This window comes from Camponotus vicinus, unplaced genomic scaffold (genome assembly GCF_025532165.1).
Source record: "Camponotus vicinus isolate PSW18456_S1 unplaced genomic scaffold, iyCamVici1.0 SCAF_9, whole genome shotgun sequence".
Taxonomy (NCBI): Eukaryota; Metazoa; Arthropoda; class Insecta; order Hymenoptera; family Formicidae; genus Camponotus; species Camponotus vicinus.
The window spans coordinates 6,079,059-6,100,549 of record NW_028141981.1 but is presented as its reverse complement, the minus strand read 5'-3'; the positions used below and the strand labels follow the sequence as shown (position 1 = coordinate 6,100,549).

Genomic DNA, 21,491 nt, shown 5'->3' with positions numbered 1-21,491 from the left:
ATAATTTCTTTCAGGATTCTTGGTCCAGCAGAAACGCGGCAGTATCTGATTCCGATCAAGCATCGATGGGGGATGACACTGAAGACTCCAAGTCGCTTATTTCTGCCGATAACAAATACTATTGGCGCCAATCCTCTGAACCAGTATCTAAGGAGAACTTGGGTATTCAGCAGTTATTAGCTATTACGATAATGACCAGGATGGCCGATAATGGAAACAATCAACGCGGATCCGTCATGTACCCAAAGAAACGGCAGCAGATAAGCACATCACAACCGACATCACCGGTAGCCAAACAGGAAGACACGAAGATACTGTTCGATAATTTGCTAGTGAACAGCAAAAATGATGAAGATCTTCAGAACATGCTCAACGGAAACATATCGGAAGTATCAACCGACACCAAAAGCTTTAAAGAAAAGCTGATCATGTTCGAGAAACTGGGGAAATGAATGCGCGATGATAGAACGGTGTGAAATCGTTCTCGCAATCCTTTTCTCGATTAGCGAACCACTTTGATGACGGTCAAAGCTTAATGCAAAGATACGGGAAATCTGAAAAGATACACGATCTCGTTTAGTGCTTGGTAAATATACAGATATTGTTGTAGAGTACATCTTAGTGGAATATATCCTAGTAGAACCATTTGGATTACAAGGAGTGGATACAAAAGGAAATCAAAAATTCGATTGCAGATAATTATTTTTCGCAGAAACTTTGAATATTCGCAGAGCTATGGAATTGGAATTAAAAAATAATGAAAGATAGGTTCGCGCGCGATAAGTGTAATTGTATGTATAAAAATAGTAAATTAAAATATTATTCTAAATACTGATACTTTAGACGGTAAATTTTTGAAGTATCAATAAATATTTGATATTTAAATTATGTCTTAATAATTTGCATGTTTTATATGTTAATTCGTGTAAGTATAATGTAACATCGCGGAATCTGTAATTCTTTAAAAATCAAAATAGCGTGTTCAAGTCGATAATACTCGGCTCTGCTTCATCATCGCATGCATTTATCGGGGAACAAAAATATCAGCCTGGCGACAATTTTCTCAATTCTTCGCGGTCGTGTTTTTTTTACACGATTAATATTTTGTTGAGATTATATCCGATCGTGCATTAATGCTCATTATAGAGGAACATATTCGCGTATGTATGTACATTTTCGTAAAAAGCTTTAGCGTTTACTCGCAAGTAATTGTACAATAGTTTAGCAGTGATATGATTCTCGGCATGTGACCGCATTTATAAATATCGTGTATTATCTCATATCATGTAAATATGAAAAAAATATGTGTGCGTTATCACTTTATCTGGAAGGTAAAAAAATACATGTATAAAAATGTATCACATATATATAATATACAGGGTGTATTATAATTCACATTCATGAATTAAATAGCACCAATTCCTGAAAGAAAAATGAATTGAAAATTTCTGAAATTATATTTTTCTGCGATGCTTAACGAAGGAGAAATTATTATAAATAAAACTTCAACAAGTATCGTTTTTTTAAGCTAGTATATGTCCGCAAATCGCGCTTCGAATAATATACATATATGATACATTCAATTCAGCAGACAATTTACGGAAGCATGTTTGTCTAAAAAACAGCGCTGATTAGACCTTGTTTAATAATTTCACTTTCACATTGAGAAAAGCAGAAAAAATTGTCTCAGAACTTTTCGATTCAATTTTTATTAAGAAATAACGTTTCGTGAGCGCAAATTATAATACACTTTGTATATTAACGTTGATAATTGTAGTAGAGTCGCGGGGTATAACGATAGTCTAAGAAATGTTACGTGTGTACAATTGTATTTTTTCGATGCTCGAAAACTGTTTATTCTATATAAAAGTATATATTACTCTTATACAAATTGCCTACGGGTCTGAAACGTATAATTACGTTAAAATAGGCCTATAATTCTCTTGGTCGATAAAATGTCACTAGATATTAAGAGTGATGGTCTCAGTTTAATTTTAAATGCCTCTAGAAGATTGAAAAGAGAAATAATGTATAAAAAGAGAAAAATTGCGATATTTTGTCGATAGTTGAAGCAATTACCCCGAACTTCTCGTCTTTCTTTCGATGATCCAGAAAGCGATATCAGCGCATATCTTATAATCGCCGAATTTCGCGAAAGAGAAATGATTTTTGTAGCCTTTCAAGTGCCTTACCGAACCAATTGAAGGAACTGAATCGAAGTAGGTATCGTCGGTTATAGAGAACATAAAAATGTTATATCGTCATCCTCCTTTTGCTCTTCTTTAATTATTTAGATGATAAATGTACGTTTTTTCGGATCCCGAAAGTGATGCAAAAACATCGTCTCTTAGAATAATTAGAAAAGAAAAACTGGATTTAACTATCAAGTCTCATTGTAATATTATGTAATAACATACAAGGAATAACAAGAGAAATTCTACACGCAGACATACATATGCATATACACGCATTTACACAGAACAAATCTCTTTTCATTGATGTAAATAAAGCTGCCATCACAAATTACAGTTACAACAAGAACCTCTTTTCTCTCTTTATTATATATATACCCCGGTATCGCGCATAGTATGATGTACACTGTTAAAAAATTACAAAATATCCGACTTAAATGTTGAACATATTCTGTAGGTATATGTGACTAATCAAACCGCGGAAACGGTACGTAATTTTTTTTCCCTGTTTCTTATCGTCTCGAGATATACGTACAAGTATGGTATAAAGTATGTTTCGTCACTGGCACTTAGCCGTGATCTCAATTTTATTTTTAGATCACATAAAAACTTCTCCACGTACAAAAAGAGGAATGTAACAGTCAGTTTTAATACAATAGCTTTGCGCATAGTAATGATCTCTTTATCGATGTTGGAACAAGATAAGGTTTAAGGATCAATTATCTTACAATTATTAACCAACTTTTCGTTCAATATGAAGTCAACGGACTCTTCGGAGTCCGTTGACTCGCAGTGATGAATAAGTGATCGCGATCGTAACGTTGTAGTTTATACACACAGTAGTGTATTTGAACAAAAAAAGAAATACTCCTCTAATTAATACAATAATACAATATTACTTTTTCATTTCAAAAAAATATTTAAACATTAAATAATCCGTCATGTATTGTATCACATTTGCCAAAAGTTTCTTTCTTTTTTTTATCAATTTTCGACTATAATGTGTGTAAATTAACATAATCCAAAGATAAGGTGTATAACATATACACATACATCGGTTTTTATATACTGATTTCCACCAGTTCGTAATTTAATGTACGTGAAAGCGATATAAAAAAAGTGATCGATTTTTTGATCGATCCAATACATGACTAGATTTTAGAAGTTAATAATGTTTCATTCTTATTACAATTTTATCTTGTGTTTATACAAAGTACTGATATTAAAGCACTATACACGGTTGACATCTTTTGTGAACTTACATCACCCATAAATGCTTAAGTAATTTTCACTAGCTATGTTATAGAAAAAAAATCGTGTAATGTATTATATATTTCAATTCAGGACGAATCAAAAATTAAAGAAAATATAAAAATTACTAGTTATATTATTACTTGCGACTGCATTGTGGAAATATTTGCGAAACAATTTGTCCAACGTTGCTTTCTCGATCTTTGCAAGACGTCTCGCAATCCGCGAAGAGCGTAAGTGCTTGACGATTCACAATGTACGTGCGACTGACCACGTGCGCGCGCTTTTATTGTTTTACTAATGAAGCAATAACTTCACAGTTCATCGTGCTTGTCCGTGGTGTCCGAACTGGGATTGCAGAGTGCTGGGGTGGAGAATTCCATCGCGTATTCGCAACGACTTGGTTCTGTCACCGAGGTGAGCTTGTTCTCCGTTCCGCACGACAAGGTGACAATGGTGGAACGCGCCGGACCGTTCCAGCAAGTGAGACCTCGATCGTACTTCATCTTGGTGTATTTGTTATCGGCTGTTCCTACCCAGTCATACCAATGACCCAAAGTAACGTCACTACCGCCAGATTTGGATTTCTGTGACGTTTTACCGAATAAACACAACTTGTAGATGTATTCTAGATCAGTGTATTCGAAGCATTCGCCATCAAGCGACGCGAATTCTTCTTGTGGCCCGTAATCGCGTTCAAGTTTTTCCTCCAGCTGTCTAATCTCTGATTCTAATTCATTGATAGCTTTCACGGTTTCCTGAAAACGTTCGCGAGCGTTGTTAGCCTCGTCAACGAGTGCTTGCGTTTCTTCGTCATATTGCACTTCTGGTTCCTGTGGTTCATTTTCCTGTTCCTGTTCCTCTTCAGGGACAGTTCCCTCTTCTTCTGTGTCGGCAATTTCTCCCTCTTCATCTTCTTCCTTCTCATGATCCGAATCATCCAAAGATTGTTGTTCGTCAGCCTCTTTTTTATTTTCTGCAGCTTTAAACAAACCTGCAATTATATAATTGATTCCATAACAAAGTTATAGACTATAGAAAAAAATTAAATTTTAACGTTAATTACCTTGCTCCAACATTAAGTAAGGTTTTATGTTTACCCACGCAGTATCTACAAATTCTTGCAGAGTAACTTCCTTCTTATCATTGAGGAAATATAGCGCTTCTTCTTCCGACACAGCCCCATCTCTATTTTTATCGAACGTAGCCCTGGTTTGCAATTCTGCCACTGTTACTGTACCACTGGAATCTGAATCTAATATCTTAAAATAATCTTCCGCTTCAGGGGTATTTAATTTCTCTTCTTCCTCTCCAGGGCTCTCTTCTGTTACCTGTTGTTGCTCCGGCTCGACGGGTTTATACTTTTCCAACGCCAAGCTCTCCCGTTCCTCTGCCTGTGTCTTTAATATCTCCTTCTCCCTCTTCAATAATTCTGCCTCCTGATAGTCTACTCTTAACTTCGCCAAACGCGATTGGTGCTCCGCCTTCATTGTTTTGCCTTTCGCTGCTAACTCCACACGCAGCTTGTTACCCTCTCGCGCCAACTGTTCCGCCTTCTGCTGCTCCAATCGGGCCTCTCGGCCCAACTCGCTGCAATTGTTGACACACTCTACCCTGGAAGCATATTCGTCGCTCGTGTCACAACAGTCGCACACGCCGTCGTTGACCCATGACGACGGTATGTAGACTTGCTTATGTCCAACATTGTCGCAGTAGAACCAGCCGTTGGCACACGCTGCCGTCCCGGGCTCATCGCTACCGTCCCCGCAGTCGCAGTAATCATCATTGACCCACGTGAAGGGTATTAATTTGCTACCGTCCAGGCACTCGAAGTCGCGGTCCGGATGATATAATGGGTTCTTCATCACCGGTATCCCGCGAATCTGTAAGACTCCTGAACCGGCTACGTGGCCCGGCGTGGCCAAGAAGAGGAGTAGGAGGCTCGCCAACATTGCGAGCATCAGCGATGTCTGACGGCGATTGTCCATCCTCTAGTTCGAGGAGAAGTCTCTTTAAGTCACGTCACTCACTCACGTCGCTCACTCGAACGAATTACAGGAGTGGGAATCGTTTTCTTTGAGGTTCGAACACGAACCTGACACGACTCGCCGCACGTTCGTCCTTCTCCTTTGATTGCGCCTAGATAACACAATTAGTGTTACCAACTGTCTAGAGATAGAATGTCCGACAGAGTTTTTTCCACAGCCATATAAAACATATAGACGGAGCATTAGCTGCTGATATGGACACACGTATACAAGGAGTTTTAGATATCTTTGTTCTGATTAATCAATCGAACGTTATTCTCTATTTTAAGGAGTAAGTGTTGAAATGCAATTCATCAAAAAACAATCTAGTAATATAGGACGTATTAAAAAAACCGTTTGATAGCAATCAAAAATGATTTAGCACCAACGAATCAATATGGAGTGTTGACAAAACAAAATATTTCAGAACCAATCACGTTCGATTGCTAAATTTGTAAAATCTAGAGCAATTGAGATTGAAAATTGAGATTTGATCAATCAGATACAAAGAAATTTTAATTTACTCACATCCGTGGGAATGATCTAATTTCGTAGAAAAAAAAGTATACATATTAGATGGATCGCTGTTTTGTCAGTTATTCGCTAATTGACAGACTATTGTAATATCATAACCAAAAACATTGACTTCACATGCAATTTATTGAGAGACAAATAAGTAATTTACAATTATTTCCAATGTCACTGTTTAAAGTGTGATAAATGAAGTCAAAATATTTCCTAGAAGTTGCATACTGCTATAATTGTTTTTATCGCTAAATATTTGATGAAAAAATATTTTTTTAGCTCAAGTATATAATGTAAACAACGGCAGAGATCCATTTTATGATATACATTTTTTTTCTAATTCTGACCTCGATTTTATACAATAGAAGATACATATACAAAAGGAAAATTCATTACAATATATTATAAAGTTAATGAGACACACATACACATACACTATATATATATATACATATATAAATCGACCAATTTCCGTGCCGCCATTATGCGCGAACGCTTCACCTGACGTGCCTGCGCATCATGGCGGCGCTCAGCTGGTAGTGACTCGGCTGATGATAGCAGCCAGTAAGGGGTAGTGTGACGGATGGCCGCGTCTGGTGTTTAACGGCCGATATATCTCGATCGTGTTAGCCGACCTCGATACTCGTGTTGATTTTGTGAATGTCATTGCACGACAATAGGCGATGCGGCGGTCAGACCATTAACATGGCAACGAGCAAACGGGCGTCAAACGTCGTCGACGTCGTCATTACGCTGCACGGGCTTCTGTAATTCGCGCGGTGGGGAGATCGAGATCGCAGGATCTCGCACGAATGCGACACGAAAGCGACGAACAAAGCTGATAGTGAACATGGGCAATTGCCTGAAGCGCGCCGCTGGCAATCAACAGGACAATACCACTCTGCTGAGCAACAATACCGAGCCCAACGTCTCTAGTGGATCCTCGCAGGAGGGTCTCGGACCGCCGATTCCCTACAACGTAATAACGTCGTCATTCGCGTGTAGTCATTCTTATCAGCTGGGAAATTGTGTCATTTCTCTTTCAGACGAACGATTTTCGAGCTCCGTCATTAGCGACTTTTTTTTTCTCTTTTCTTGCTCGCCTTCTCTTTCTAGCTTGAAAATACCTGAGTGTACCTGATTTTAAATAGAGATTGTAATAGAATGTGCAACTCGAAGAATCGAGTCTCTTGCATTCATGTTGAGTTAATTATGTTAATTTGATTCAATCTGTACATTTTCTTGATTTTACTGTTGTATTTTACTAATTTTGATTTTAACCGAGACAAAGAGTTGAAGACTAGTTAAAGATATATGTTAATTCTTATTAAAATCTTAATCGAATAAAATAACAAGTTTTTGGAGCAAATGTACATCTCTTCGAGGAGTCATATAAATAATATTAGAAGTAAAATTATTGAACTAATTGATTTTTCAATGTTTTACAGCAAGCAGCTTATTACCCATCAATCGCTACGAGGGAACGTCATTTGCAGTCCACCAACTTGAACATTGGTCGTGGCATTGGAGTCAATTTAGTGCAGACCAGTGGCTCATCTGGTTTGAGCGAAGAGGAACAACAAGTGAGGATCGCTAAGCGCATAGGACTGATACAACATTTGCCAATGCGAGAATACGATGGTGCAAAGAAGGGCGAGTGCGTGATATGCATGATGGAGCTGCTGGTGGGCGAAGAGGTGCGCTATTTACCCTGTATGCATACCTATCACGCGATCTGCATCGACGATTGGTTGTTACGCTCGTTGACTTGTCCATCATGCATGGAGCCAGTGGATGCAGCGCTAATTAGCTCATATCATCCGACTACTTAATATCAGAGTGATTGGAGTTTTATTTGGTTTGGCCGATCAGCGAATCGGAATTAAATTATCAGACTAAGTGTGAAGTAACCATTGAAGAGAACGCGAGAGAAAGAAAGAGAAAAAAACCCGCTACTTTTACTAGGGCATATTAAAGGCTTCAAGGTTAGTAGAGAGATCGTGTGTTAATGGCCTGACTATATTTCGCCATTACACTCAATTTGTTCATGCGTGCTGTTTAATAATAATCTTTATCTCAACATACACCCATTACATCCACAAAAGCGAATTTTTTAAATCGTTTCCTATATACGGTATAAAGGAAAGTCGAAAGATTTCATTTCAATTAAATTCTATGGAACATTACATCCGCAAAATCCTTTTCCTTATAGTGAGTTAATTGCTTGTACATTGATTTCTTATATTAGAATCAAAGAGAAATAGAGGGACAGACAAGTAAGCAGGGAGAGAAAGCGGCTCGATGTAAGAGTGCAATAAAGGAATTCAGTAAGCCTCGTATATATCGATATACATATATATATATATATATATATTGAAATAAAGTACATACACACACCACACATATATGTATGTATGTACGTATGTATGTATATGCGTAGTAACAAGATAAGAAGTGGGACATATGTATGTGAAAATTACATGGTATCCTTTATATTCGTGCGGTTTGTACGATGCTACATTTTCGTGTACATTTTGGCGCAAATCTTTGACAAACTCGTGCAAATTCTCTTTTGTTTAATTCTTTTGATCGAATCATCAAGTTCTTGTATCTCTCAGGTGAAGTGAAATTAGTCGTGATAATTTTAAGCTCTATCGACGTGAAACTTTGCTTTCCGATACCCTGTAGACTACATGCGCCTGTAGGCCTGCAAACGTAGTTACGCTTCTTATTTAACAAACTGCGAAATGATCGAACGAACAACAGTCTGATATATTTTTATGACAAAAGAAAGAATGAACAATATTCGCGATATTTTTATTTCTTTATGTTTCGCATAATGAAAATCGCTTAAATTAATCTACTTTACTGCTGTTGCGCGATCAACATTGAACATTTTTCACTCAAATAATGTGTACAGAAAAAGAATGCTTTTCGTTGTACATTACAAACGTTTAGCGGTTTATTATATTAATAATCTGGAAACGTATAGCAACGAATAAATCTTGGCGAAAGAAAGAAGAGAAAAAAATGTCACTTTTGAACTCGCCACTAATGGACTATGTAACTTAGATTCTGTTGTTGATTTAGTAGAGCTTGTTAAACTAACTTCTGCTACAGTTACAATAAAACACAATAAAGTTGAATATTTCCTGATTCCCCACTGAGTAAAACTGTTTACAAATATGTATGTACAGTTTCGTGTGTAGTTTCGTACATCAGTCAATGTATAAAAAATGCGATAAATAATTTTAACAAACTTGAAACAAAGTAACACATTTTGCGAACCAAAAGAAAACGCAAATAAATGTTTAATTTATATAAGAAGAAGGGAAGCGCTTAACACATGTGGTATCTCGCTAAGTTTTCGTTTTAAATGTGAAAAAAATAGAACGCTGTGAAATAGTGATTTATTGACGAAGTACAGAAATATATAAATAATGATTTAATATGCAAATATAAATATTTAGTAAAAAAAATTTGTGTTTTTAAAAATTATCCATATTTCGACACACAAAATTTCTCGATCGTACTTCGATCGAGGGTATTTAAATAATTAGAGCTATATTTGCAAATTCTAAATAGTAGCGTAATTTTATAAAGGAAATACGCCGAAAAAAACGCTAATATTACAAACTTAAATTCTATATCGATCTTTCTAAAAATCCGGACGGTTTGTCCCGATAAGACAAGCGCGTTACATCGCTCTAATTAATGTATCAAACACTATTTGCATGATTAATCGCGGGGCATCAGTGACAATTTATCGAGCTATATAATCGCAAGTCTCAGTAGTAACAATTGTATTCAACTTGCGTTGAGAGAAATAATAAATTTTTAGTTGGAAAAAATTTCTCTTTTAGATCTATTATACACAGTCGAATGATCTTTCTGCAAAAATATGAAATTGTTAGGTCGCTACTGTATCGAAAACGATGTCACATACATATGATGTTTCGAGAATAAGTCATATTCAAAAATCGGGAGGAAATTGAATTAAACAACATCACAATTATAAAAGTAAAAATAGAGAATTTTAGTGTATTACATGTAATACTTACAAGAGATGTTATCTGAATACGCCGCGCGTGTTAATCGTTGTTAATCATTGACATCTGAATAAATAAATAAATAAATATATATATATATATATATATATATATATATATATATATAAATAATATGTGTCTATTATATATGTTTATTCAGATGTCAATATGTTGTTAATATATTTACATACAATTATTGATTCATCAGAAATCTCGAAATAATTTCTGACAATTACTTTGTTCTTTTTTTCATTTAAAAGAAATTGTTCTAAAAGAAAAATTAGTTTCTCGTCCGCAATAAAATAACTACTAACGAAAAGTATTTTTAACCATCAAATGTGTTTACCAATTAAATTTTATAAGTTAATATATAATGCTCTCTATAGTGATTTCTTGATTAGTTCAGAAGTTGCGAAATATATTTTTTATATAATTGCATGAGACGTGATCTGACAGCAATGTAACACATTCTGTATTATGTTTATCTTATTTGTTACATTATACTCTATTTAAAAAAATTTAAGAAAAAATCTTTCTTCTTTTTTTTAATTCCTTCGACATTTAGCAAAATAAAATAAAATTTTATTCAGCAAAATTTGTATTACAAAATTGGCAGAGTCGTGATTGCGAAATATGTACATATTTCTCAGCTATTATTATCGAAATACGATAATAAAAATTACATTTACAGACTGTGACTGGCAAACTGTACAAATAGTTCGAAGTGTATAAATATTATCCTAGTGGTATACATCGACGTGGGTCTTCGCAATGGTGCCTTAGCAGAGGTATACTTGATTAGCACCATACAAATGCAGCTTCGTTTTGAGATGATCGATACGAATTTCGCTGTCTTTTTTTGTACTCGGATTTGGAGGGGTATCCATGATTACATAATTTCTCTCAAAACTTGACTGATTCGTTAACAGATGAAAGTACCTCCGTCTCGATTTCGAATTTCAACTACGTTCAAAAATTTCGCTAGGGACTAATAAATAAAAATGCGCTTGTCTTTCCAATCTTTCTTAAGACTTAAAAGACGATTGACGGCGAGTCAATTCAGTCGCTTTTTTATTATTGGACGAAATGCGGCGATCTGTATAGCTATATGCGATACTTTACAGATGGCAAAATCTAGCTAACGTTCGGAAAGAGATTCGTACAATTTATACATGTTTAATAATCGACCTGACGACTAATCGAATCTCTATCTTACATGACGGACGAGTTACCGTTCTCCATGTTACCCTCGTAGAAGGACTCGCATTTCTCGAGCAGACGAAGAACCGGACTAATATTATACGGGAATAGTGCCTTAGATACCAATCGATCAATGGCTAACCGTAGTCTTATCAGTACCGTCATAGTATCGTCCAGTTCACGACCGCAACACTCAACGAACTCGCCCCAATTACGCCTGATGTACTTGAGAAATCGCAACAGGTACAACAAAAAACAGGTCTCGTTGCTAACTAGCAGATCCAGCAGCACATCCGGGTCATGGGCCACGACGTGGATGAATTGCACAAAAGTCAGCGTGGGTCTGAGGGGACTGAGTACCGATCTTGAAACCGGACCGTTCGGTGATCCACGATAGAAAAGACCCACGGCGACGTCCAGGCAACAGACCATACCCTCGATCAGAAAGTCATCTTGATCGTGAAACATCTGCACGACCCACTGAGACAGCGGCATCTCCGGATGGAAAGGCATCAGCGCCTTTACGCATTGATCCAGCTGGCGCAGCACTTCGCGGATACTCCTGTCAATTACCGCCATGTCCTCGTCGAGATCTTCGGCCTCGGAATCCAATGATGAGTCGCTGGAATCACTGCGCGTCTCCCGTACTGTTACGGCGGCGCTCTTTAGCACTAGCAAAACCATCTTCTGCAACAGAGGACGATCACCGTCACCGGTGCCGCCACCGAAGCGGCCTGAACCGTGACGGTAAGGTAATGCGTCGAGTAGTCTGTGATCCTTGACGACTCGCACGATCAGAGTCGCCAAGGAACATGGTTCGTCCGGCAGCATATCTTGCAGCGCTAACGTGCTGCCGTAACATAGCACTTCATTGAACAGACTGAGCAGATGTCGCCAGACCACGCTTGGCAGATTGCTGTTGAGCAACCACACGAGATCGTTCAACTTAGAATAGAAAGGCTTGGTATCAATGACGGACAAATTAGCTTTGACCGAGATGATGGTTTCCCATAGATGTAGGAACGTGATGACGACAGACGCGTGTTGCGGCGTATAGGTCCTAAGAATGATTTTGAACTTGGATACGAGGATGGTCCACTTGGATTCGAGCGCCTTCACACACATCTCCTTGATCGCCGTACTGTCGAAGCTCTCGGTATCTGAGATGATGTGCGTGTTGCAGCCGGCCGATATAGTCGCGTCTGTGTCCTCCAAAGGGTGTATACTGCAATCCTTGTGTTCAACTACCCTCTTGACCATGTCCAGGGTGAAGAGCATCTGGCTAGGCGAGTGCGTGTTTACCAGAGATTGCATGAGCCTTTCCAACCAGACAATCTCCACGTTATCCCTCGTGAGGATGAAGAACGACGCCAGCACGCGACTCCCGGCGAATGACACGAATTTGTTGGACGTATATGACAGATCGATGATTTGATCGATAATGCCGTGCTCGTTTCGCGCTAGCGCATCGCAAACGTCCGCCACTCTCTTGCACATTACACCTCGCACATTCTGCTTGATGGCCAAGTCGAACAGTAACTGCAGAGCGCTCAGAAACTCCAGGGTCTGATCTGTATGCCATTCGGACAAAACGGCGGAGCGGATGCTGCCATCGGCTTCCTCCACCGTGGTATTGATAAACGGTTTACGCAGACTGCTTTCTGGCATGTGACACAAGCATCGCATAAGCAGGTTACTTTGCAGTTGTTCAATTTCCGCAAGCCTGTTTTTGGCATCCTCGCAATTTTCAATGCGCTGCTTTTTCTTAACCGGTTCCTCCATTGTATCAACAAAAAGATAAAGATGATAAAGTGCGGAAGCACCATTAACTTTCATCAAGTTAGCTCTCTCATGTGGATGGCGCCGCAGAGAGAAGGGTGTCTGAGAAATAATAAACGAATCTCATTCTGCGTCAGCCCATTGCAGTTACCAGGTATGTAAGACCATCGAAAATACCTGTTGTAAAAAATATGATGTATTACACATATAAATAAAATATGAATTTTATGTGTAAGATTGTAAACAAAAAAAATGAGAATTTATTCATAATCCGTAAGGATAGTATTCAGATAAATTTTCTATTTTTTTTCTGTACAACATTTTACAATTATTATATACTACAGTACAAACTTGAAGAGCTATAGAAATGTTATTGTAAGAGTATACAATTGATTTAATATAACAAAGTATAATAGACGACTCTGTGTAATACCAGAAGCTGGCCGACAGCCAGCGGATAAACTCACAGCATTAAATTCCCACCGAGGCTATCCACGCCGGGGATACAAACGAGACGTTTCCTAGTTCCTATACGAGGTGCAAGCGAGTGATTTCCGCATTCGCGCGCTCACACAGGCATTCCTCGAGGGCTGTACCGCTGTAAGGCTCGAGGGCACGCTTCTGCCGATCGGGTCGAAATCGGCGAGACTCGGAGCGAGCGAGGACTTGACGCAGGTCGACGGGTGCGAAAATCGCGGGATGATAAGCGGATGCAACGCTGATAGAGCGAGAGCGTTGTCGTTGCTAGACTCGGTGCTCCGAGGTGGGATCCGACCTCGTCGAGTGGGGGCCTCGTCCCGTTCGGCGATGATCCTCGAGAGCGGACGACACGGCGCGCGAAACGTCACTCGATCGGCCAGTCAGGTTCACCGAAAGCCCGAGGAAATTCCTCCCGACTCGGGGAAATGACAGAGCAGCGCGCACACACTAGGCTCGCACGGGGCAGCACGCACAGCACACAGCAGCCGTACACGCTGTTGCCACGTATACGACGTGCTACCGAGGGCGACGAGAAATACGGGAGCTCGCGCGATCGTCGAACGGTGTGGGCGACCAACGGTCGACGTGCGCACCGTGTCCGATGTCGGGCGGCGAGACGTCAAGTCCACGGCCGCGTCGCACGGTATTCCGGTCTGTTAGCGTGCATTCTCGGCCGGGCATCGTGCGGAGCCGCGTAACACGGTAGCTACCCGTCGCGCATTCCATAACGTACTGAGGGGGCGGTACGCGGGTCTCCGCGCGAGTGATCGCGCGGCGGACGCGACCGCCGGTCGACGAGATAATCCGTCGGCGTCTATAATACGCCGTTATCGCGGATAAAAGCCGCCCGGATCGAAATGTCGTGCGATAAATAACCGCGCGATCATCGGCAACTCAGCATCCGACCGTGGCGACCCGCTGCGGCCGTCGCGGGCACTCGAGGCGGGCGATTCGATTCGTCGCGAGGAACCTTTTTCGCGCTTGTGCATTTTTCTCATTCAATAAGGCTAAGCCTAATATTACATTTGTCGTACGACAAATTTTTCAACCACATTGATTGGCTGCGGAATAATAATTTTTTGAATCTTTAGAAATTTTCTATCCCACAGCCAATCAATGTGCTTAAAAAATTTGTCGTACGACAAATGTAATATTAGCCTAATATTATATTTATCATACGACAAATTTTTTAAGCACATTGATTGGCTGCGTTTTTAAAGATTCAAAAAATTATTATCCCGCAGCCAATCAATGTGCGTAAAAAATTTGTCGTACGACAAATGTAATATTAGCCTTATGCAGCCAAATCTTCTATTTTTATATGTTTCTTTTTACGTATATATATGATAATTAAATATATAAGTTATTTGTGTATATAATGTTAGTAGCAAATATTATGAGTAAAAATATGTGAATTATCATCTTTTTTGAATTCTAGTTTGATATTCTTGAGATCTTTGTTCTAGGAAAATTTGTTTTATAAATACGTAACGTGCGAAAGTGTGTATCTCTATATATTTATTATTAATATAAAAAGCACTTGCGCGCTAAAAGTAATATTGTATTTTAAAATAATATTACGCGCGCGCGTAGGAAAGATATTAATTAACATGAATTTTATTCGACTTTAAAGCACGCTAATTCAACATAAAATTCATATTCATATAAAATATTACTATAAATATATAGGATTTTCCATTATTAATAATAAATTAATATCCCTGTATAATTAAACGTTCGTATTTGTTATTTTTAGTGCGATTAAAATGATTGATGTCTAATCATTAATGTTTAATCATCTGCTTCGGGCCACCGACGAGATACTGTTAAAGACCGACAGTCCTGGGTAAATTTTCGTGACCACCAAGTGGGCCCGGTGGGCCCGGAGATAATAGAAGATTGATGATATTACCGGCCGTTTTGATTGTATTGAAGACAATTACAAGAGTTATTTAAATCATACGAGTATTTTAGGTCATTCAGTTATTGTTTTATTATCGAAAATGTATAAATCTTTTATATACCTGCTTCAAAAATGACAAATTATGTATCAAATCATTATTTTATTATCGACAACGTAAAGATTTTGTTACCTACAGTAGCACTCTGCACGTTTTTTTCTGGTCACGCTAAGGCCCTGCGCACAATAGGAAAAATATTTAATATTTAATATTTTTCCTATTGTGCGTAGGGCTTTAGTCCCATAAGACCATCGGTCTTTAGGCCCAGTTCCACAACTTATTCTAACCGAAGTTTAGCTCGTTAAAGGATGATTTACATTGCGTCCAAAGCCCATTGTATCCAATCAGACGTTATATATCAGACATTGGACGCAATGTAAATCCTCCTTTAACGAGTTAAACTTCGGTTAAAGTGAGTTGTGGAATTGGGCCTTAATAGTATCTCGTCGGTGTTCGGGCCCATCAAGTCCACCTGAACGTGACGAAAATTTACCCATGGTTGGCCGTCTTTAATAATGCTTTCGATGGTTCGGGCAATTCCGGTTCCGGTATAAAAGCGGCGCTGGCGTCTTCCCGAAACGCGCGATGTTTATCAGATCGGAAATCGGAAGTGGTCTCGCAATCTCATCTCACGGCTCACGGGTGTCACGGGTCAATTGCAGTCAGAAAATGGCGGCGTCGAAAAGCCAACGGTGGATGGTAGACTCGGGCATTCTGCGTAAAAAGAATATCGACGAGGAACCGCAGGAGCTGTTGGTGTTTGGATATAGCTGCAAATTATTTCGCGATGATGACAAGGCGAAAATGATTGATCAGGGAAAACATTTGATACCATGGATGGGCGATAGCGCATTGAAGATAGACAGGTCCGTTTCTCTAACCTAGACAAATTTCTCATCTAGGATATTTGTTTCTCCTCCTGCATATAAGATTACGCATCATACATAATGTCACGTTAAATCTCCGATGAAAATGATTGACTTAAACAAAAAAACAAAAAAAAAATTGAAACAAAAGTCAACACCAAGCGCCAAGTGCTACATTTAAAAGCAAAAAAAAAAGGGTCCCTCTTTCTCTCTCTCTTCCATCATTAATCTCTGGATAAGCAAACTGGAGACTGTTTAAGGCTTCCGCAGGTGTTATCTCGGCTGTGAAACGCGCAGTGTGGCAGCGCGATTTATGCGCTCTGCACGGGCGTAGAATCAGGTGCTCTCGTGATGCGGCGCTTATGGCTGGCCGTCTATGCAACAGCAAGGTGAGACACAGCGTAGAGAGACAAGTGGCAGCTGACGGTTGTAGGTATTATACGACCGCTCAGCATGGTATGTATTAGCACATTAGACTCAGCTTTGTCTCAGGAAGTGCATAGGTCATTCTTACGTATAAATTTGTCGATGCTACGTATACACACATATGTATACGCATCCAAATTTATTTGTATCGATACTGGAGTAATACTGCACAATATTCATATTTTGTCATGTTTATTTTAAGTATATAGTGTAAATAGCTATTTAGAAGAAAATCTGTTTCATATATTTAAAGATCTCATAAATTTAAAGATAAACATAAAATTTAAAGATAAACATAAATATATAGCAGAAACTATGCTTTTATGTATTATATATCGCAAATACATTTATATTGTGATATTTAGTTCACAAAACATGCGATAACTGAGATAAAAACATTGCGCAAGGTGTCCTTTACAACTCTATTTTATTTCAGAGAAATTCCTTTGGTGGGGTTTACTTCTTGAATTTATTTCTTAAATTTACAGATGCCGTGGCCAACCGTGTACATCAATCTGAAACGATATCATCTTCCGTCTCTAATGATTGTATTGTATGTGTATAGATACGATGGACGAGGAGCACTGGCTGACTTACGGATTCATGAGCCACCACCAGGTGGTTTTGATCAACGGACGATACTTACCGAAGAGGAATTGAAAGTTGAACAACTTTGCGACGAGGAGCGCTATCGATCCCTCTACAACAATGATGCGGAAGAATCCATGTATCATGGTAATATATCTTTTTTTCTAAACACGTTTTAATTATATTTTAATTGTTATAATAGTCTAATATATATTATAAAAACATGTCTATTGCAGAAGAGGAAATAAAAAGATTACATCAAGCATTGGATTCTGAATCTTCGTACAATCAAGTAGGATATAATTACAATGAAGATGAAAACAATCAGAAGGCTTCCGGCGAGGACTCTCAGAGTCCGAAACAATCGGAGGGCTCGCAAGAGGAAGATCAGGCGTTCGTACCACCTCCCGAATTGGAAATTCCCGAAGGAATGATTCTGGTAAGTATTATTTATCTATTGATTACACTTTTGTCAATATAACATGTTTAAATAAAGATATGTTAATTTCATGTGTTTAGCCGGAGACACAGAAATTGAGTGCCATTATAACGAAAACGGCGCTGTTTATAAGTCAACACGGAAGCCAATTGGAAATCTTGATAAAAACGAAACAGGCAAATAATCCGCAGTTTGCGTTCCTATCGATAGACGAGCCACTCCATCAGTATTACAAGTTTGTCCTCGATGCTATCAAGAATGGAAAATATAATCCCGAAAAGCAGCCTGAGAAAGAAGAATCCGGTACGCATTTTATTTTCTATAACAAACGATGTCTTATAGTAATTACATTGAAGTTGACGTTATTGAGTTGAAGTAATTGAAGCGACATAAAGCAGGATTTGATTACCCACACCTACTTTGATTCTACTTAGTTTTTCTTGCCGTAAGTATTGCCATAAATTTTTGTTAATACTTAATACTTTATGTAATTGGTAATCACTATGCATAATCTATTTTAATGATTTCTGAAAGATATACGTGATTCTTATCGTTATCTTTCTTTTTTACTAATAGAATCTGAGGATGAGTCAGACCAAGATGACGAATCGTATCTACATCCAAGTCTTGCGCCATCATTTACCAAGATTGAAGCGGTAAGTTTATACTCATGTACAGATTATTTGCACGCTATACATTAATCTGTTCTTAAAAATGTATAAGTGATCCCTCTCATGTGGAAGAATTTGTGTTCGGAGTAGTTCAAAATGTGGAAGACCTTTGCTGGACCACACTGAATTACTTTTAGAATAATGCTCTCAAAATTCACGGATCATAGGATGAAATGTTAATAGTACTCTGCAATACTAATTTATGTGTCAAATATTTCTGCTTCCAGGGCTGATTCTGGTATGCATTGGATATTAATGTATTCTCATACAATTTTATTTATTCGTTTAAAACTATTCCTTAAAATAATCCTTTTATTCCGCGCGCTTTCGTTCATAATGTGTCAATAACAATATATCAAAAATATAATAAATGCATATATGGTTAGTGTTTTGTAATTCTATTGTTTTAACACAGACATAATAAAGTGATTAAAATATAATCAAATAGAATTAAGATTCTTTGTGCATTATATAATGAAAAATATAATATTAGTATTTATAAATACTATTACATGAATTGATCAAAAAATAAAATTCCTAGCTTATATTTTAACATAAAAGTTTCATTTATGCATAAGTTGTAAATAAAAGTCTTAGTATATAAAAAAGAATCTTATTTTATGATTAATATATAACTGAAAAAAAAAATATATATATATATATATATATTCATTTAATAGTTATTGTAATTATTGTTTGTAATTTTGTATATTTAGAAATAGACACACACACATACACGCACTTTGCTATTTTCTATTATCTACATATAAACTATTTCTAAAACTAAGAAAAAATATATAATATATATTTCTTCAATTTTTATTTTGATAAATATTGTAGAAAAATACAAATTTAAACTAAATGCAAAATTAATATAAAAAATATTCTTTTCATTTTTATAGGCGCCTAGCATACCGAGCATACAATACAAACCATCAGCGGATTGCGCGTATTCCATGCTCGTGAATAAGATTACGGGAAAACCACCGCCATCCAAGATACCGCAGATATTAGACCCGACGGTGCAGCCGATGCCGTCGGCTGGATACTATCATCCAATGCCACCACAGGTATGTATAATTTGGAGGCATCATCTTAATAGCAGAATATATCGATAAAATTAGCGAAATATTCAGTGTTTTTTTTCTTTTTTTTTCGTTATTTTTTTATTACTTTAATTACTTTAATTTTTATTATTTTAATTATAATTTTTTTTTCAGACTTATCCTCCTTATCCCACACCCATGCAGTACTCACACGGTCCAGTTATATATGGGCCAAACGGACAGATGCAATCACAACTTATCAACATGTCAACCATGTCAAGCGACGCGACTATGACGCAAACTACATCAACCAAGGAAACACCATCGCCCTTGGTACCGTACGGAATACCTGCACAAAAGCCACTTAGCAGACCTTCCTTTATTGTACCTCCAGCAGATGTGCAAATCATCATCGATAAGATGGCGAGTTATGTGGCGAAAAATGGTCGTGATTTTGAGACGATCGTTAAAAATAAAGGAGATTCTAGATTCAATTTCTTAGAACTGTCACATCAGTATCATGGTTACTATGCGCACAAGTTGACGATATACGAGGGCGCGATAAATCCAAAAGTGTTGACGGAGGAGAAGCTGTTGCAAAAGCAAGAACCGCAGGAGGAAAAGCAAAAAAAATTAGAGGAACTGCAGAAGAAGCAGCAGCGAATGGAAGAAGTGCAGAAGCGGGTAAAGATGATACAGGCAAAGAAGAAGAATGGGGACACAAAGACGAAACAGAATACGGGATCCGCAAAACAGATCACCACCGTATCGTTCTCCATCAAAAAGCCGAAAGATGGAGAAAGCACGGTGATCGAGAAAAGAAACGCGTTACCGTTGGAAGAAAGTGACGAAGAGATTGACGATGACAAAAAGGACGCGAATTCTAAACCCGGTTCACCCCAGAGTAGTATTGCTGATTCTTCGATTCCCACGACCGAAGACAAGGATCCGCCGAAATCGGACAAGAAACCGAAGAGCGACGACAAAGAATTGGTGGATCTCACTGATGATATCCTAGAAGATTGTCAGAAGGAGATCAGGCACAAACAGGCGCAGGAAGACAGACTCAAGGACAAGTTGATGGCGGCCGCGCGAGATAAGGTATTGTCCAAGGAACGACAGTTACAACTTGAGAGGAAAAAAAAAGCTGCCATCTTTCTCAGTCACATCCAGACACCGATATCCAAGACCGGTTCTACCACTATCACAGTAAATCAAAACTCCCGAAAAGATGATTCCGATGAGGTGTATTCTGTGCCATCGCCACTTCTCGCTGAAGAAAATAAAGATAAATCCTCGCATGATACGAAGACATGTGGGAATTCCTTAATGGATCGATTGAAGAGCGCAGACTTGAGCGGCAAAAGATCACGACAGCGTTCCAGAAGTCGAAGCGGAAGTCGCACGGACAGGCACAAACTGCATAAAAAACACAAGAAAAAGAAAAGTTCTCATCGAAGGTATTTAAAATTGTTTGATTTTTTAACTTTGAAATATTTTTAAAAGTGTTTTATTTTTATAAAAATGTATGTGTGCATGTATATTTTTAGCAGTTACGATAGCTCCAGCTCTTCACGTTCCCATCGTTCCAAGAAGAACAAGAAATCGTCTTCGCATAGATCGCGCTCGCGTAGTCCTTCGCATAGACACCGACACAATGTACGACACCGAGGGAGCAACACGAGTTACTCGGACTCGAGTTCGCCTTGATGACATTTATCTGCTTGATTCAAATAAGTGTGTCAAGCAATGTTGTATATACGTACATAAAATGAATATACGTAAGATATATAATTGCGTATATATTGTGTGACGGTAAATTTGATACAATTTTTGTCACAAAGTAATACAAAAAAATTTATTTGCTCCTTAATTATCATTAAACGTGTTTATTACAAATTACATCTCTTATGCCATTTATATACGTGTATATTTTTTCATCGTCGATCATATCTTTTGTCATGTATTCTTTCAATGATAATATCATTTTT

At 38.0% G+C, this 21,491-nt stretch overlaps 5 protein-coding genes across 17 annotated transcripts in view; 3 read left to right on the top strand and 2 right to left on the bottom strand.

The window, feature by feature from the left end:
• The window catches only part of LOC145977052 (uncharacterized), a 66,980-nt gene extending 63,486 nt beyond the window's left edge, over positions 1-3,494 (top strand). For 5 of the 9 annotated variants that reach the window (XM_083108696.1, XM_083108699.1, XM_083108698.1 and 2 more), the window contains exon 7: positions 15-3,494. In XM_083108696.1, the coding sequence (XP_082964822.1) occupies positions 15-452 (438 nt within the window). In that variant the 3' untranslated portion in view covers positions 453-3,494. The remainder of the gene's footprint in view (positions 1-14) is intronic. The other 4 variants (XM_083108694.1, XM_083108693.1, XM_083108692.1 and 1 more) reach the window with 3 other exon arrangements.
• On the bottom strand, positions 2,376-5,815 carry Gcs2beta (glucosidase 2 subunit beta). Of its 2 annotated transcripts, none has more exons than XM_083108707.1 (2): positions 4,510-5,815; positions 2,376-4,425 (listed from the first exon to the last, which is right to left on the bottom strand). In XM_083108707.1, exons 1-2 carry the CDS (start codon positions 5,429-5,431, stop codon positions 3,758-3,760), a joined length of 1,590 nt encoding a protein of 529 aa, XP_082964833.1. In that variant the 5' UTR covers positions 5,432-5,815; the 3' UTR covers positions 2,376-3,757. The 2 variants fall into 2 exon arrangements, with proteins under 2 accessions (XP_082964833.1, XP_082964832.1); XM_083108706.1 differs by having other exon boundaries at positions 2,376-4,437; positions 4,510-5,806.
• Positions 5,816-6,489: 674 nt separating this feature from the next.
• Rnf11 (Ring finger protein 11) lies at positions 6,490-9,141 on the top strand. 2 transcript variants are annotated; one of them, XR_014440399.1, is made up of 3 exons: positions 6,490-6,974; positions 7,444-7,980; positions 8,244-9,141. XR_014440399.1 is itself a non-coding variant. In XM_083108711.1 (2 exons), the coding sequence occupies exons 1-2, from the start codon at positions 6,846-6,848 to the stop codon at positions 7,825-7,827; spliced, it is 513 nt and encodes a 170-aa protein (XP_082964837.1). In that variant the 5' UTR covers positions 6,490-6,845; the 3' UTR covers positions 7,828-9,141. The 2 variants fall into 2 exon arrangements, 1 of the variants encoding a protein (XP_082964837.1); XM_083108711.1 differs by having other exon boundaries at positions 7,444-9,141.
• On the bottom strand, positions 8,824-14,421 carry Lin (protein lines homolog). Its single transcript, XM_083108705.1, has 2 exons — positions 13,491-14,421; positions 8,824-13,200 (listed from the first exon to the last, which is right to left on the bottom strand). Exon 2 carries the CDS (start codon positions 13,078-13,080, stop codon positions 11,257-11,259), a length of 1,824 nt encoding a protein of 607 aa, XP_082964831.1. The 5' UTR covers positions 13,081-13,200; positions 13,491-14,421; the 3' UTR covers positions 8,824-11,256.
• A 1,621-nt stretch (positions 14,422-16,042) lies between these two features.
• Positions 16,043-21,399, top strand: Su(w[a]) (suppressor of white-apricot). 3 transcript variants are annotated; one of them, XM_083108703.1, is made up of 8 exons: positions 16,043-16,330; positions 17,322-17,491; positions 17,581-17,783; positions 17,864-18,086; positions 18,360-18,439; positions 19,357-19,524; positions 19,675-20,960; positions 21,054-21,399. In XM_083108703.1, the coding sequence occupies exons 1-8, from the start codon at positions 16,050-16,052 to the stop codon at positions 21,208-21,210; spliced, it is 2,568 nt and encodes an 855-aa protein (XP_082964829.1). In that variant the 5' UTR covers positions 16,043-16,049; the 3' UTR covers positions 21,211-21,399. The 3 variants fall into 3 exon arrangements, with proteins under 3 accessions (XP_082964829.1, XP_082964828.1, XP_082964830.1); XM_083108702.1 differs by having other exon boundaries at positions 16,047-16,330; positions 21,051-21,399; XM_083108704.1 differs by having other exon boundaries at positions 16,047-16,719; positions 21,051-21,399.
• The last annotated feature ends 92 nt before the right edge of the window (positions 21,400-21,491 follow it).